Source organism: Camellia sinensis, chromosome 1 (genome assembly GCF_055761805.1).
Source record: "Camellia sinensis isolate YWXY chromosome 1, ASM5576180v1, whole genome shotgun sequence".
Classification (NCBI taxonomy): domain Eukaryota; kingdom Viridiplantae; phylum Streptophyta; class Magnoliopsida; order Ericales; family Theaceae; genus Camellia; species Camellia sinensis.
The window spans coordinates 138,793,501-138,809,695 of record NC_138961.1 but is presented as its reverse complement, the minus strand read 5'-3'; the positions used below and the strand labels follow the sequence as shown (position 1 = coordinate 138,809,695).

Here is a 16,195-nt window from a genome sequence, read left to right as displayed (position 1 = left end):
TGATGCATGTTGTTCTACATATTGTTTGTATAACTTCTATATTTGATATTATTCACTGGTCTATCGCTCACGCTCATTCATGTGTTTGTAGGTGAGCCCAAAGAAGTCCAAACTCAGCCCCAGTGAAGTCTCTGTGGAACAACAAGGGTTTTGGGAGAGTCAGCCTTGTGTCTCACGCACGAGACCCGTATTCGCCCTTTTGTTATGTATTTATATTTTGTCATGTTGGCGAAGACTTTGCATATGTTGTATATAGCCGTGATGCGTTGACTTAGACTTATATGATCCTGTATGTATAAAACCTTATGTAGTACATATTTTGCTGTGAGTTATTAATATGCATATGTATGGTTTGCTATGATGTGCCATGTAAGCATAGCTCTATAGACAAAGTTTTAAATTGCTTTCGTTTGGCCCCCTCTAACTCTGTTAAAATACGTTTCGTTTGGTTTAAGGCCGTAGGTAATCTTATGATTACTGGCCGGTTATGTCCTTAACCCACGGGGGCGGGTTTGAGTCATGACAAGAGTAGTCTCGCTAAAGGGTTCAAATGGACACGAGTTCATTTTGGTGGCAATCGACTATTTTACCAAGTGGCTGGAAGCACAGTCGTATTTTGTATTAAAAGCCTCACATGTGGCCAAGTTCATCACGAACAACATCATCTACAGGTATGGGGTGCCAAATGAGATCATATCGGACAGTGGTTCGCAATACAAGAAAGAGGTGATGGATTTGCTCGAGAAATACAACGTGGTTTTTTATAAGTCATCAACATATAGACCACAAACCAATGGAGCCGTTGAAGCTGCAAACAAGAATGTCAAAAACATCCTACGAAAGATGGTGGAAACCTACAAGGATTGGCCAAATAAATTGCCTTTTGCACTCTGGGGTTATAGAACGTCAATTCCAACATCTGTAGGGGCAACACCCTACTCTCTGGTATATGGGATGGAAACTGTTTTGCCAATCGAGATCGAAGTACCGTCATTGAGAATTATGGCCGAGTGTCAGATAACAAATATGGATTGGCAGCAGAACAGATTCAAAGAGTTGATGTTGTTTGACGAGAGGAGGTTGAAGGCGTTATATCATGTCCAAGGATATCAGTGCAGAATCGCTAGGGCCTTCAACAAGAAAGTCAAATCCATAAACCTCAAAAAAGGAGATATGGTGCTCAAAGACAACTAAGCTCTCATCCATAACCCTAGGGGCAAGTTCAGACCCAATTAGACTGGTCCCTACATCATCAAATCTATCTGGTAAGGAGGAGCAATAATCCTCATGGATTTAGATGGCTTAGAGTTCTCACAATCGATTAATATGGACAAATTAAAGAAAGACTATCCCTAAGAGGCTCTCTAGGCTGAAAACCGGAAAAGGCAACCTAGGCAAAAGTTAGAGCATGAAAAAATTAGAAATAAAGAAAAACAGAGCTTGTAAGGTTGAAAACCCAAAAGGGCGGCTTTGGCAAAAGTTAGAGCGCAAAAGGAGAGAGTTAATACTTGAGTGAACCTTAACCGAATTACGTAAAGCCTGATTCCCATATTTGGGATATGTAGGCAACTTCATCTTGAAGTTTGGCCATAACCATTTTCAACTCAAGTGTCTTATCCATTGTTGCTCGGCCTATCTCACCGTCGGTTGATTTGGTTATTTTACCTCCATTTGGCAAAAAGGTCCAGTTGCAAGATAAAGCAATGGGCAGAACAATAGCGAAGGTGAGTGCTATTGTGGGCAATTATGATATTTTTGATTCGGGGCTGTACGTCTTGAAGATTGATTCCATGTGTGTCAGGTAGTGACCATTTGCGAAAATTGTTTTGGAAATTTTTTAATTAAGCTGATTTTCTCAAAATTTCAACACAAGTACACCCTTCAACTCTCAGGTTGAATCAAAGTTGTTTTTACAACATAAAACTTGAAAAGAAAAGTCAAAGCAATAAATTAGGGGCTCAGATAAGTCAGGTGATAGTTCTCTGCCTATTGCCCGTACTCTCTGTGAGAACCCAAATATAAAAATAAAGTAACTAATTAAATAATAATAATTTTACAAACCTCAAATATTTTATTGTGAATCTTTTAGTCAAAAATTAAATATTATTGGAGGGTTTTTTAATTAATTTTAAGCCTAAAATAAATTTATGGTGGAAATTTCTAATTTAGAGGTAAGATTTACTATTAAAATAAATAATAATAATAATAATGTTAGATGATAATACTAAGTAGATTGGTGGTTATGTATATAAGGATAATAAAAACCCTAACTCTTGTTATAATTGTTTTCCACAACACTAGCAACCCTAACAGTCATAGGTTTATTAAGGAAAGTGAGGGGTGATTCAATCATCAAGATTATTATTGTAGCTAAGAAAGTAGAGCTTTGTGTGTGTTGTGCTGTGTGGCCTCTTAAGTTTTCTTCTCTTCTTTCTTTGTTTTTTTTTCCCCTTATTCTATTGTTATTTAATTCATTGATGGAGAGGTTGTAGGTGTATGTATTTTGTGTGTATATATATCCTATTAAGAAATCTACGGAGTTAAATTTATATATAAAGAATGGGAATAATTTTTAGTTTAAAAATTTTGTACAGAACTACAAACTTTAAAAATCGAGGAATCATATCAAACGGATGAATTTTGAATTAAAATTTTTACAACCAATTAATTACATATTGAATTGCATACTAGAATTTTCTTATAACTTTTGGGAGTCAAAATCTATATTAACTGGTGCATTCATTGTTGTGTTGTGTGGCCTCTTTAGACAATTGTACCAATTCCCAGGTCAGATTCATTGCTAGAGACTTTATCTCATCGTCCATTGTGAGCTCCTACTTTTTCCTCATGTCAACTTGTAAAGCTTCCTCATAACATTTTGGTTCACCATTATCAGTTAACAATAGATAATGCAAGGAAGGAGAATAATGATCGATAGTTTTTTTTTTTTTTCTTTTGTCGACCTCCTAAGAAGACAAGGAGTTTGCATCTCAGTGGGTAGTGTCATTTGCACGTTAGAGTCTTGAGGTTTTAACACATCACCATTAAAAATCTCCTTAAGTTCAACTGTTTCAGGTCTGTTAGTCTTGTTATCAAGCCTATCATTGTACATGACAAACTCGTTAAACACTACATCCATACTTTTAATTATTTTCTAATTTTTCACATCCCGTAATTATTAGAACCATACCCAATAAAGATACATTTACGAGACTTGGGATCTAACTAACTTCTTTTATCAGAATCAATGTGAACATAAGAGACACGACCAAATATTTTTAAATGTGACAAATTTATCTCTTTACCTATTAACGCTTCTTTTGGGATTCCGCAATTCAGGGGAACTAAAGGACCTCTATTAATTAGATATGCAACTATACTTACAACATCTGCCCAAAATTGTTTTGGCAACCCAGCATTAATCCTTATGCTCCTAGCACATTTCAAGATTGTACGTGTAATAACCACCTCCTTAATTACCTGCTAATTCGGTGGTTTGCCTTAATTACGTGTTTATCTATTGATTATGTATTTATGTGTTGCTTATGTGCTTTGTGTTAGTTGAATTGTGATTTTGTGATTCATTTTGTTCCATTTAAGTCTTCACAGCTCATTAGACATTTTATTTTATTATTTAAAGGCTTCCACTAGCCCCAATTATTGTTTTGCTGTTAAGCAAGCATTTGGTATCTCGGATTACTGGCTAGTTATGATGCTAAACCTATAGGGGCGGGTTTGTGTTATGACAATTCGGTTCATGTGCTTAGCCACACTTTTTTTCTGTGGTTTTTCCGAAATTATCATCACTTGTTGAATTTTGTTCTCTGCACAATATTTTTCTAAAGCACCATCTATGTACTCCACACCATTGTCGGACTTGAGACACTTCAACTTTGAATCTATCTCATTCTCAATTAAAGTTTTCTACTTTTTAAAGACATTAAACACATCAAATTTATTCTTCAAAAAATATATCCATAATTTATGCGTAGCATGATCAATAAAAGTGACAAAATAACTAGAGCCTTCAAGAGATCTTACCGGGAGATGGTCCCCACACGTTCGTATGAACTAACTCCAACCGTTCTAACTTTTGAGCTCTCAAAATCTTAGTAAAAATAACTCTTTTATGTTTTTCCAAGACGCAGTCTTCACATAAATTCTAGTTCAAAGACATCAAATCTGGTAGTTTCCCTTTTGACATCAGAACATTTATCCCTTTCTTACTCATATGTCCAGGTCTACAGTGTCATAAGCCGGTTTTGACTTCTAATGATGTTATTGTAATCACACTATACGTACCTGATGTCGCGTAGAGAGTACCTTTCCTTTTCCACGAGCCACTACCATGGCTCCCTTGGTCATCTTCCACGTATCACTGGTGAAGATTGTCACAATACCAGAATTTGTGAGTTAGCCGACATATATTAGATTCTTTTTCAAACACGACACATGTCTGACATCATTGATTTTCAAAATTGTTCCATTGGGCTGGTTTATCTGTATTTCACCCTTACCAATCACGTTACAGGCTCCATCATTTCCAAGGTACACATTTTCAAAATTACCAGAGACATAATTGTGGAGCAACTCCTTGTGCGAGGTAGCTTGAAATGATGCACCAGAATCCATCACCCATGATTCTCCATGAATTTCTAAAGACAACACCAGTGGTTCAGAACCCTCTTCATCAGAAACATTCACAAACTCCTTCTCATCTTGGTTATTGTTGTTTTGTTTCTTAACTTTGCAATCTCACTTTGCGTGACCAGTCTTACTGTAACCCCATTCCTGGATTTACTTGTGCTTATCTTCTTGTTGTTGCCCCTGTTGGGCTTCCTTCCTATGTCACCAACTGCCAAAGCAGAACTACAACCTTTACCATTATCTTTTCTTCAGGTGTCTTCACTCAGAACCAAACCCACTATGTAATCCATGCTCAACTTTGCCAAATCGGTGGAATTGGTCATTGCAACAATCGACGAATTCCGACTCTCAAGGAGACTTGATAGTAGGGGTGCTCATGGATCAATTTTGCGTGGTTTGGGTTACGGGTTGGACCTGCCTGATGGTTTGCAGGCTGGAAAAAAGTGAACCGAAAACCACCCGCAGTGTGGTTTATGATTTGTGCAGGTAAGGTTTGCAGGTGTGTGAGCAGTTTGTGGATTAGGCTTTTTCCTAAAAAAATTAGCAAAATGGGATTTGAAACTCTCAAATTTAGAAAAATAATTTAGAAGAAAAGAATCATGAGAAAATAGAGATATACATATACTTACAGAAACAAACAAGTGACAAATATCAATCACCATTTCCTCCCATCTACAACAAGATTACCAGAAGTGAAAGCAAAGCTACCTACATCATAAATCATAACCCAACAAGAAAGAGACCAAACAAGATTTTAATAAATCATAACTCAAAAACCAAGAAAGAGATCAAAACAAACAAAGACAGAGAGAGATCTAACACAGAGACAAAGAGGACTTAAATCAGATTTGTAGAGTGGAGATCGCTCTTTGTGGTGATCGAACCAGATTTGTGGAGATCGAGTAAAGTGTGTGGGCTTAGAATCGAATGATTAAAAACAACAAACAAACAAAGCTTGCAGTGATGGTGATGGTGATGGTGCTTTTCCTGGTTTGTTACTAGTTGTTATCCCTGTCCGTTGCAATTTTTAAAGAAGACCTAAAACCTAATAGAAAAAAAGAGATAAGGTAAAGTTAATGGGTAAGTGGGTGGGTGGGTGGGTGAGGGTGGGGTGTTGTGGGCTGGCTTTCCATGTGTATGTAGATGTCCCCGAACGTCTCGGAAGGGAAATCCCGTGTTGTTCATTTGGGGTCACTACAGTTCAGGACTCAATGTCACAGTCCTGTATCTAATCTTGCAGAGTGCAATGCAAGACCGATGAATCATCAAAGAGTCCAAATCCAGCAAATCATTTTTTAAAACAAATTTTTTGAAAGAAGTGCCAAACATGGACTGCTTTGCCAGATATAGAGTTGCCACCTAAATATTTTATTTTGGAAAATTTAGGAAACCCTGACTCGTTGCCTAAGGCCACGTGTCCGTCATCACCAAAGTTGCCTCGGCTCGGGAACTTGGGTACGATTAGGGAAGGTCACTTCGTGAGCACCCCCGCTCGCCCGATCAAAGATCGGCCTTTACTAACCATGATATCGAGTTTTGAAAACACTATGGGTTCTTATTCCGGTTATTAGCCTAGATTTAGTATGTGATGCACACAGTATACAAGTATAGACTGGGTTGCCTGAATTGGAACGAAACATCTCATGTTTGTTTTGAAAATGGTTTGATGGTGCTACCCGTAAGCAGGCTAAAATGTGGATTTGCCACCCTCAGGTGGGCTTAGAAAACAAGATGATTTGCCGCTATCTAGTGGGCTTAAAACTCGCATTTAATGAATTGTTCCAATTCGGATAACCCAACCTCCACCCACAGACATTCAGGCAGGTATATCATATAAGCAATTAGTCTCATGGTAAGCATGCTATCATGGCAGTCACTCACACACATGCAAGGATGCTAAAGCATAAAAGCTTATCTAGTACTCCAAGCCAAAACAGAAACTATGTTAGAAATCAATGCATGATCCTAACTATGCTGAAATGCCTAATGCAATACATGCAAAATGCAACTAAGATAGGCTCAGCTATTCTAAACATGGCATATGATGATGCTACAGCTAGCACATATTCAACTCGGAATTGAAATACAAATGCAGTTAGTATGATGCGCCGAGCCCGGTGCATGCAATACAGATGAATGATGCAAACATGCTATCATACTGTATGCTAATTGAAACATGCCCTAATCTAACCATCATAAGTTGGTAAATAAAATGGAGAAAGACGTGGGTTTGGAAAACATACATCACACACACGCACACTTATTACAATTGTGCCCTCACTCGGAGGGTCCGAAAGAATAATACAGTCCGAAATGAATAACGAATTACAGCTAATTATTACACATCCACTAACTAACTAACAAATTAGCTAAGTAAGCTATAAACTGGCATGCAAATGGACTGCCCCGGCTCTGTTTTGGATGACAATGAATGCATGCATGCTCGATGCGCTTTGTCGGTAAATTCCATCGCGATGCCTTGTCCCGCCATTGTTTACAGCTGATTTCAGAAGCTTACACAAAGCTCCAGGAGGCTGAAACTCCACCTGGGGAAGGCTGCTGACCAGCTCTTGGCTTGGGAAACACCTGCCGACCACCCCTCATGGTGAAAACCAAAAAAGGTGGTCGGCCTACCAGAAAACCTGGTCGGCCGACCACTTCCTCCCCCTGGACTCTGGTTTTTCTGTAACAAAGGCAAGAAAGAGAGAAAGCAATGTATTTTCAGCATATGTGCGCGCGACCACTCCTCCCCGTCCTTGCACAAGCTCTAAGGAGTGTGGCCCTCGGTTCTCGAGCCACCAATCACGCGTCTTGATGCATGATGGCCGAGAGACCGAATTGCACGTTTTAATATGACATGAATGCAGGTATGAACATATGAAGCCAACAATTCTATCATAGATAATCAAGAACGTCGGGGACCGGGAATCGAGGCATGTTTCGTCACTTGGAGTACGAAACGCCCCTCGTTTCCCATGCTTGGACTAAACCCTATTCCAAGCACCATGCAAATGGAATGGCATGCACAATGCAACTAACATGCAACCTAGCACACGCAATGCTCTGTACTAAAATGGCATACACAATGCGCGTGATGTAACATGGTATACACAATGCTCTAAGATGCAACCTAGCATACGCAATGCTATGGATTGAAATGGCGTACACAATACACGATGGACTTACACCAATATGAGTGGACCTTAGCCACACTCACATCAGTGGCCATTAGATGAAAATGAGACGACCGAAATGCGTGCACACATGCACGCGTACCGAAGACCGAACCTAAGGCATCAAATTCCACTCTAACAAAGCATGGCAAGGGATGAAAGATGGCCTATGAACATGTAATTTCCAGCACTAAAACATGATGCTAAATGGTCCCGAAATATGGAAATATGGCACCCGATGCATGGAATAAGCCCCGAAACTCAAAACTAGTCCAATGCATTGAACCACACGTATACAAAGCAAGCATTATTTGATCATGAAGTCTAAAGACAGAGCCAAGGAAGTCCCAAAATATGCACATTTCCAGTTTAAAGCATGGCCAAAAGATGCTAACATGATGGACTAAAATAGCATGCAACATTGGCTAGTAAGTATGGGTTGTATTACAACTATATGATGCGCATGAGATCTCATCAAACCAGCCAAAAACAGTGAACAAAACATGCCAAAATATGCCCAAATAATCATTGAAATGCAGCCAACGTATACAAAAATGAGGGGCTTCTTTGGAGGGCCATGCAAGGGGTTGTTAAGCACATACAAGATAGACATGAAGCATAGCAAAACTACCTCTGGAAATGGACTATGACATCCCTAAAACTCACAAAATTGGCCCTGAAATGGGTCTAGGAAACATGCAAAGAAAGGCCCCTTTGAAAGGCCTTGGATGGGATTGCTCTACACATGCATTGTAGACATAAAATATGGCCAAAAGGGCCTTGGACAGCGCCAAGGCAGACCTTAAAACTCACAGAATGAGGTCTGAAACAAGACTTCTATGCATGCAAAATAGGATCCCTTTGGAAGGCTCAAAAGACCACCAAACAAGACAAGGAGAGAGGGGGTCACCCCCTCTAATTTTGGCCCTCAAAAATATATCTAAACCACTGAAAATCCACTAGATTTCAGTGGCTAAGAGGCCAAACCATGGCCAATGCAAGTGTTCTAATGCATAGCCTTAATCATGAAGAGATGAGGCATGCATAGGGGGAAGATGACCCCAAACATAAAAATGCCCTTAATAAAAATTTAAGAGGGGCTCAAAATAAGAACTTTTTCAGTTTATGACAACTCTCGAAAATGCTCACAAGTAGGGCTAAAATATGATGCAAAAATAGCCCTAAAAGAGAGATAGAGGGTAAGGGGAAGTAGATGACCTCAAATAGCAAAGTGTCCTGAAACAAAGTTGAAGAGGGGCTCAAAATAAGAAATTTTTCAGTTTATGTCGAAGCCCATAAATACTTGCAAGTAGGGCTAATCAATGGAGAAAAAAAATACAAGTTTAAGGGAAATAGGCACTTACTCTTGAAGAGCAGCAAAGCTGGAGCTTTTGGACCAAGTTGGTGGACCTTCAACCCTTGAAAATCAGTCCCAAAGTGCTGTAATGGATGATGGAGGTGTGGTGCTAAGGGTTGTAGTGCAAATGGGCCAAGAAAATTAGGGTTTTGGAGCTTGGAATAGTGACAATGGAGGAGGGAGGTTATATGCCTTCACCAAAATTGCTCAACCTGCTCATATGAAGACAAGCCTCTCCTTTATAGAGGAGAGACTCCAAAATATCCAAAAAGGTCCCCAAGTATCCTCCATACATGTATGGAGGATGCACCAAATGGCCTCTAGCTGGCACAACTGGACTACACTCAGAAAAAGCAAAAGCAAGAAGCAGGTTGGCCAGTTCAAGTGGCCGGCCGGCCATCTCCCCTGGTCGACCGACCAAGGGTCAAAAGGGTCAACAAAAATTGCTGGTCGGCCTACCCAGAAAGGTGGCCTCCCAGATGAGTAGAATACAGCTGTGTGGTGAAAAACTAGAAAAAGTGACTCAGGAGAGAGAAAAGCTAGCTTTTAAGCAAGGTTCAAAAGGGTCAAGATGAATTTATGGTTGGCCTACCCATATTGGTGGCCTCCCAGATGAGCACAACACAATGGTGGTATGAAAAGCCAGAAAATGTGGCTCAAAAGTGAGAAAAACCAGCTTTCTGTTAGAAAAATCGGCTTTTGGAGAGAGAAAATGAAAAAACTGGCTTTTCAGGGGAAAAGGTGGCCAGCCACCATCCTACCACCTCCCTAGTAATGAAAATAGGGTCCCTACCAAAAATGGACCAAAACGGATGCAAAACGAAGGTTCGAGGGCCAAAATGCGCGGTTTGGGGCCCCGAAAACAGGCTGTTAGGCACCGGAAGTGGTGTATGACCACGAAGGTGGTCTCCCGGGCCACAGTGTCCCTCAAAAGGGAGGAAGCAAGGTGTGTGCCAGAAACTGGAGCAAACGGAGGTAGTTAAGCGGCCCGAACCAAGGCACACGGCCGACGGCTCCGAAAATCGGAAACTGGGCTCCAAACGGGAAAAATGGCCTACGACCACGAAACGTAGCCTACGTCCACTGAGAGATGGTCTACGAGACCTCTCCCTCCCTTCGGGAAGAGAAAATAGAGAAAACAGGACCTGGTTCGCAAACCGAGGCAAAGCACAAAAGAGCCTCGAAGTCCGGAGGCAAGGCTCTCAGCCGAGACTCTGAAACCTCAAATCGAGCACAACATGCAACATCACTGAGCGCTCAACTGGTGACGTCTGAGTCTTAAGGTCGGTCAAAAATGGGGTGTCTACAGGTTGGGACTTGACTCTCCTCTCACCGAAGAAATTGAACCTTTGCCCTGCACACCTTTCTCCACCATGTAAACTATCAGTCGCGTCCAAGTCTTAAGGGCGGTCAAAAATGGGGTGTCTACAATGTATTTCAAAAATAAAATAAAAAATAAAAAAATCAGATTCGAGTTAGGGTCGGATAAAAGTGACCAAACGAGCAACCCGATCTGAACCCCGAAACTCCATCATATTCATAATTTGCATCCGATTCTATTATGTATTTGAAATTGCCCACAATGATGTGAGTTGAGCAATTTGGGGAGTTTGATGCCCACTCTTACTTGATAGTAGTGCTAAGGCCTTGACTTCTTTATCAAACAAGATACTAACCGATTCCAACTGGTTGATCAATGAGTTGGAATCGTTAATATGCTCAATCGCGACTCGTCCTTCGAACATCTTTAAGTTGAACAACTTTTTGATCAGATGGACTTTGTTCATGGCTGAAGGCTGCTCATACATCCATGATAGAGCAGCTATCAAATCTTTGGTTGTCTTCTCGTTGCGAATATTAAATACAACTGATGTAGAAAGGGATAATCTTACCATACCCAAGGCTTTCTGGTCAAGTAACTCCCACTCACTGGTCTTCATCATTTCTAGATTTTTGGCCACTCCTACAAAAGGAAAATAAAGATCATTCTAATAGAGATAATCCTCTATCTGTATCTTCCACAATCCGAAGTTTGAATCGCTGGATTTTTCGATCTTCACTTTGCCTTCATCCGCCATCATTCTTTCTTTAGGAACCAACACTCCGATACCATTTGTTATGGCATATATGATTAATACCAAACTCCAGGACTTGAGCAAATAATCACACACACAACAAATTTAGAAGGAGAAATAAAATAACCAAGAAAAAAAAATTCACAAAGCAACACAAGAGATTTACGTGGTTTAACCAAATCACAGGCTACGTCTACAAAGTCATTGCGGATTTACCAAGATCAATATGAAAGGAGTTATAAGAGTTTATCACACTTAATCTCACAAACTCTCTCTCTCTCTCTCTCTCTCTCTCTTTACAATGATCTATCTCTCACTCTCACTATTGTGTATCTCTCTTTAAGATCACAAAACTAATGAGTGAATTAAAAACATAGAGCTACATGGGTGTATTTATACAGCTAGCCTTAAACACAATCCTAAATTAATAAGGAAACCAAACATAAACTAAGAAAGAAAAACCTTAACCAATAAGGAAATAGTTTAGAATCTAAATTTAACCAAAAACTAATTTCTTTGCTTCATTTTCCTAATCTGATTAGGTTTAGTCTTATTTCAGGATCCACCAACAATAATATGCTTGGAATACTCATGTATATATCAGAGGTCAATCTCTTACCAATTTGGCTCGAAAGCATGAAGATTTTCACTCTATGTGTTCTCTTCCCACAAAATTGGTGAATAGTCTTATTTATAAAGAAAATGGCCTGAAGGATCAAGCCAAAGTCAACTAGACAAAACCTAGTCAGGCAGAGAAAGTAGAGTAGTTTTCTAGTCGAAGATGACGTAGGAGGCCTCGTAGTGGCGTATGCCATAACAACACCTCCAGCGCTATAATGCATTACGGCGCGCACCACTTCCACATGGTGCGCTCCATGTGGCCTTTTGGTGCACCACTGTAATTATGGTTCGTACCGTGTTTCTTTCTTGCAATGTGATGCACCCTAGTTCATTCTGGCACCTGTTGAGCCACACATAAATGCGTCAACAAGCTTCTAGTGGTTTATTTTCTAGGAGAAGCACTCTGTTTTGGTCTTAGAATAGTCTGAATTGGTCCGATACATTTCTAGAGTCTCATGCATGCATTCATCAATCAATCTCACTTTCTAAGGAGTAGTTTCGTTTTCTTCAATGGGGATGTTACAGAGGTATTCGAATCCTATAGTCAAACAAAATGGGGTGTCTACAACCCCTTCAATTTTGGGATTTTTTTTTTTTTTTTTAACGTGTGTACATAAGGAAAACAATTTACAATTAAAAAAATTATGCAAAAATAGCATTCACAATGATTTGTTAATTACAATTTTTAAATTATGAAAATGATAGTGTTTGTTTTCATTGATCAAATGCCACTTATCTGTTCAAAGCTTACCTATTCGTGTATATGATCAAATGTCACTTATCTATTCAAATGCCCTACACTATCTATACACATGTCACTTATTTGTGCAACTATTTATTTAACACTTTGTTTGGATCTTAAGGTGAGGTGAGAAAAGAAATTATTGTGGTTTCTCACCATCATCTTTGAATAAATAAAAGAGAAACGAATGTGATTTCTCACCTATCTTGTTTGGATAGTGTAAAAAAAAATTAAAAAAGAAAGTGTTGTATTCTATTTTACCAAAAAATTAAAAAAGAATGTGTTGTATTCTATTTTACCAAAAGAACGTGTTGTATTCTATTTCATAAGAGTCATTTCAGTATTTTAGAAAGCTTTCATTAAACCCAATTCCTTCCTCACAAAATCTCACCACTTTTGGTGAGAAACAAAACATAGGTTTGATGAGAATCTTTTTCTTATCACCATCTCTCATCATTTCTCATCATTCCTCACTTATTTAACCATCTAAACAAAGTGAAGGAGTTTCATATTCTCACAATTTCTTTTCTTTTCTCACCAAACCCCTCAATCCAAACAGAGTGTAAATGTCTCACTATTTGCACACATATCAACTATCTATTCACTTATATTTTCAATATCACCTATCTATCCATCTCAACATTGTCAATGGCAACTTTTTTGGCAACTTTTCAACGGGTATCCTTATCACTAAAAAAGATTAAATCTTAAACTAAATTTAATATTGCCCCACAAGAAAGGACTGATCACCAATTAACTCATTAATAAATACGCCATTTGAACTAATTTTCTGGCTCGGTTGCTGTGTGCAACAAAGTCATAGGCTGTCTCAAATGTATAAGTGAAGGTAATATACAATTACTTATTTATAATTTGATTGTTCATTAAAATTATTTATTATCATTTTAGAATACACACCATTTTGAGGGGTCCTTAGAACAACGAGTTCTATGATGACGACAGTCCATTGCACACATGTGATCACATTTGTGGTGAAAGTTATCAATTGTGAAGTTGTGATGTGCACTCCTAAAATTATGTATAATCAAAGTTATATTTTTTGTGATAATAAAAGGTCAAAAATTTTGTGATAAAAATCAGAGCCGGCCCTGGCACGTTGGGTCCTCAAATTTTGACAAATTTTAAGGGTTCCGAATAATTTTAACTCTTTGGTGTTCGTAGATTTAAAAATAAAGGTCCAAACCAACTCATGTAACTTCACAATCTAAATTAAAGGACTTTATAGCATCTTCAACTCTTCATTTTTTTTCGATTTTATTTGATTATAGATTTAAGTAAAAATCTTGATTTGATACGAATTGCTCCAACTATTTAATCAAATTTTCATGAAAATTTTTCTAAAAATTGTCTTTATATCCAAATTTTCCCTTTTCATCAAATTTGTTGAAAAAAAAAAATTCTTCAATATCTTTTTTAATTTTCATCACATTGAAATTTGATGAATTCTAAATTTGATTTTTTTTTAAAAAATGTCTCTCTCTTACAAACCAAATCAAAAATTATACATTTATGGATCTCATTCATTCTAAATATAGCTCGCATTTCATTAACTTTGAATTTACATTATACATTTTTAAAGTAAAGAATTTAAATAAATGATTCATAATAATAATAATAATAATAATAATAATAATAATAATAATATTATTATTATTATTATTATATGAAGGGCCCCAATTTTAAGACTCCACCTTCCACCTCGAAAATCTCAAGGTTGGTCCTAATAAAAATTATACAATTTATAATAAAAGTTATACCTTTTATGTAAGGTACATATCATATGCACCCTTTTTGATGTACACATGATAGGGATGGCCATTGGGCCAGTTCAGGTTCGATTTTTCATGCCCTGTCCTTGCTCGTATCATATCGGAGGTGGGACAAATCGGGTTGGGGTGAGTCAGGCGCGAGACGAGGCAGGTCAATTTTATAACTTAAAAAATATAAATATTAATAAAAATTATAAATAATATATTATATTATGGATGGTGATTTATAATTAATAAAAGTTAGAAAATGTAAGATGAAAAAGAAAATAAATACTAAGTTTTGTGTTTTAATTTATCATATTAAAAAAATGATATATATATTATATAAATATAAATATATTTAGTAAATATAAACAGGATGGGACAGGACGGGACAGGTTAGAATGGAACGGAGGAAGCAAAATTCATACTCGTCCTACTTTTTTATTGAAGTGGGAAAAATTCATACGAGGCGAGAAGGGATGGAAGATGTGAGAGCAAAGCGACTGACCATCCTTAATGGGTGATAGTCTTTCCCATATTATTATAACCTTTCCCATATTATTATGAGAAGGTATGGTTTTAAAAAGGGTGATGCTTGGTAGCTCGAGAAGTTGGTAGCCTAACTTTGCTCAAATGATTTGGCTTTGGTGTTATGGCGATAATGTGGAAATTAATTTTTTTTTAATAATATTTATTTATTATTTATATATATATATATATATATATTATTTTATTTTATTTTATTTTATGATACTAAATCTAATTGTTGTTGATAATATAAGATCTCTTGAGATATTTTATCAACATTTTTTCTAATAAATTATATATCTTTAGCAGCACTAGTATTTAGTAGATTTTGTAAAAAATTATGACGTTCTTGACAGTTTGCGATTAGGAAAACTTATTACTTCTTAGGAAAACTCATAAAAAGGAAAACTTATTACTTCTTATAATTTTAAGATATTTTGATGTTAGGCTCACTATGCTTTCAAAATAAGAATAGTATCTAAAGATTTTGACCGTTACTTGAGCGTGGTCGGCGTATGGCTCTGACGTTGGCAAGCTTCCAGTTTACAGAGGTGCCTAACCTCAACCTCTCATTCCTCAGATCAAGCTCAGCATAGATCTGCTTCGTTTCCTACCTCAGACCGTAACTTCAAAAACTACTTCTTGGGATATTGTCATGACCCGAACCCGCCCCTATGGGTTAAGGACATAACCGGCCAGTAATCGCGGGATTACCTACGGCCTCAGACCACATCAGACTTAACTCATCAAAGTAAAGGGGCCAAACGGAAGCAAAATTTAAAACTTTGTCCATAGAGCTGTGCTTACATGGCACATCATAACAAACCATACATACACATATTAATAACTCGCATCAAAATATGTACTAATACAAAGCTCTGTACATACAGGATCTATCAAGTCTAGGTCAGCCAATCAAAACTATATACAGACGTAAACCAAAGTCCTTGCCAATATGACAAAACAACATAAAATAACAAAAGGGCAAAGACGTGTCTCGTGCGTGAGACGCAAGGGCTGACTCTTCGAAATCTTAGTTGTTCCATACAGACTTCGCTGAGGCTGGGTCTGGGTCTGGACCTCGCTTGGCTCACCTACAAACACATGCATGAGCGTGAGCGAAAGCCCAGCGAATAATATCAAATAAAGAAGATACATTAGAACAATATACATCAGACGGCCTTGGGCCCAATTCACATTTCTATCTAATACATACGTATATCAATTGGCTGCAATTCCAAACACATTGGACGACCTCGGGCCCAATCTATTCGTGTCAA

General features: G+C 37.9%; 1 protein-coding gene across 1 annotated transcript; it reads left to right on the top strand.

Annotated features, from left to right (window-relative positions):
• Positions 1–519: 519 nt before the first annotated feature.
• On the top strand, positions 520–1,194 carry LOC145820070 (uncharacterized). The gene is made up of 2 exons (XM_082914624.1): positions 520–671; positions 783–1,194. Exons 1-2 carry the CDS (start codon positions 520–522, stop codon positions 1,192–1,194), a joined length of 564 nt encoding a protein of 187 aa, XP_082770750.1.
• Positions 1,195–16,195: the final 15,001 nt, after the last annotated feature.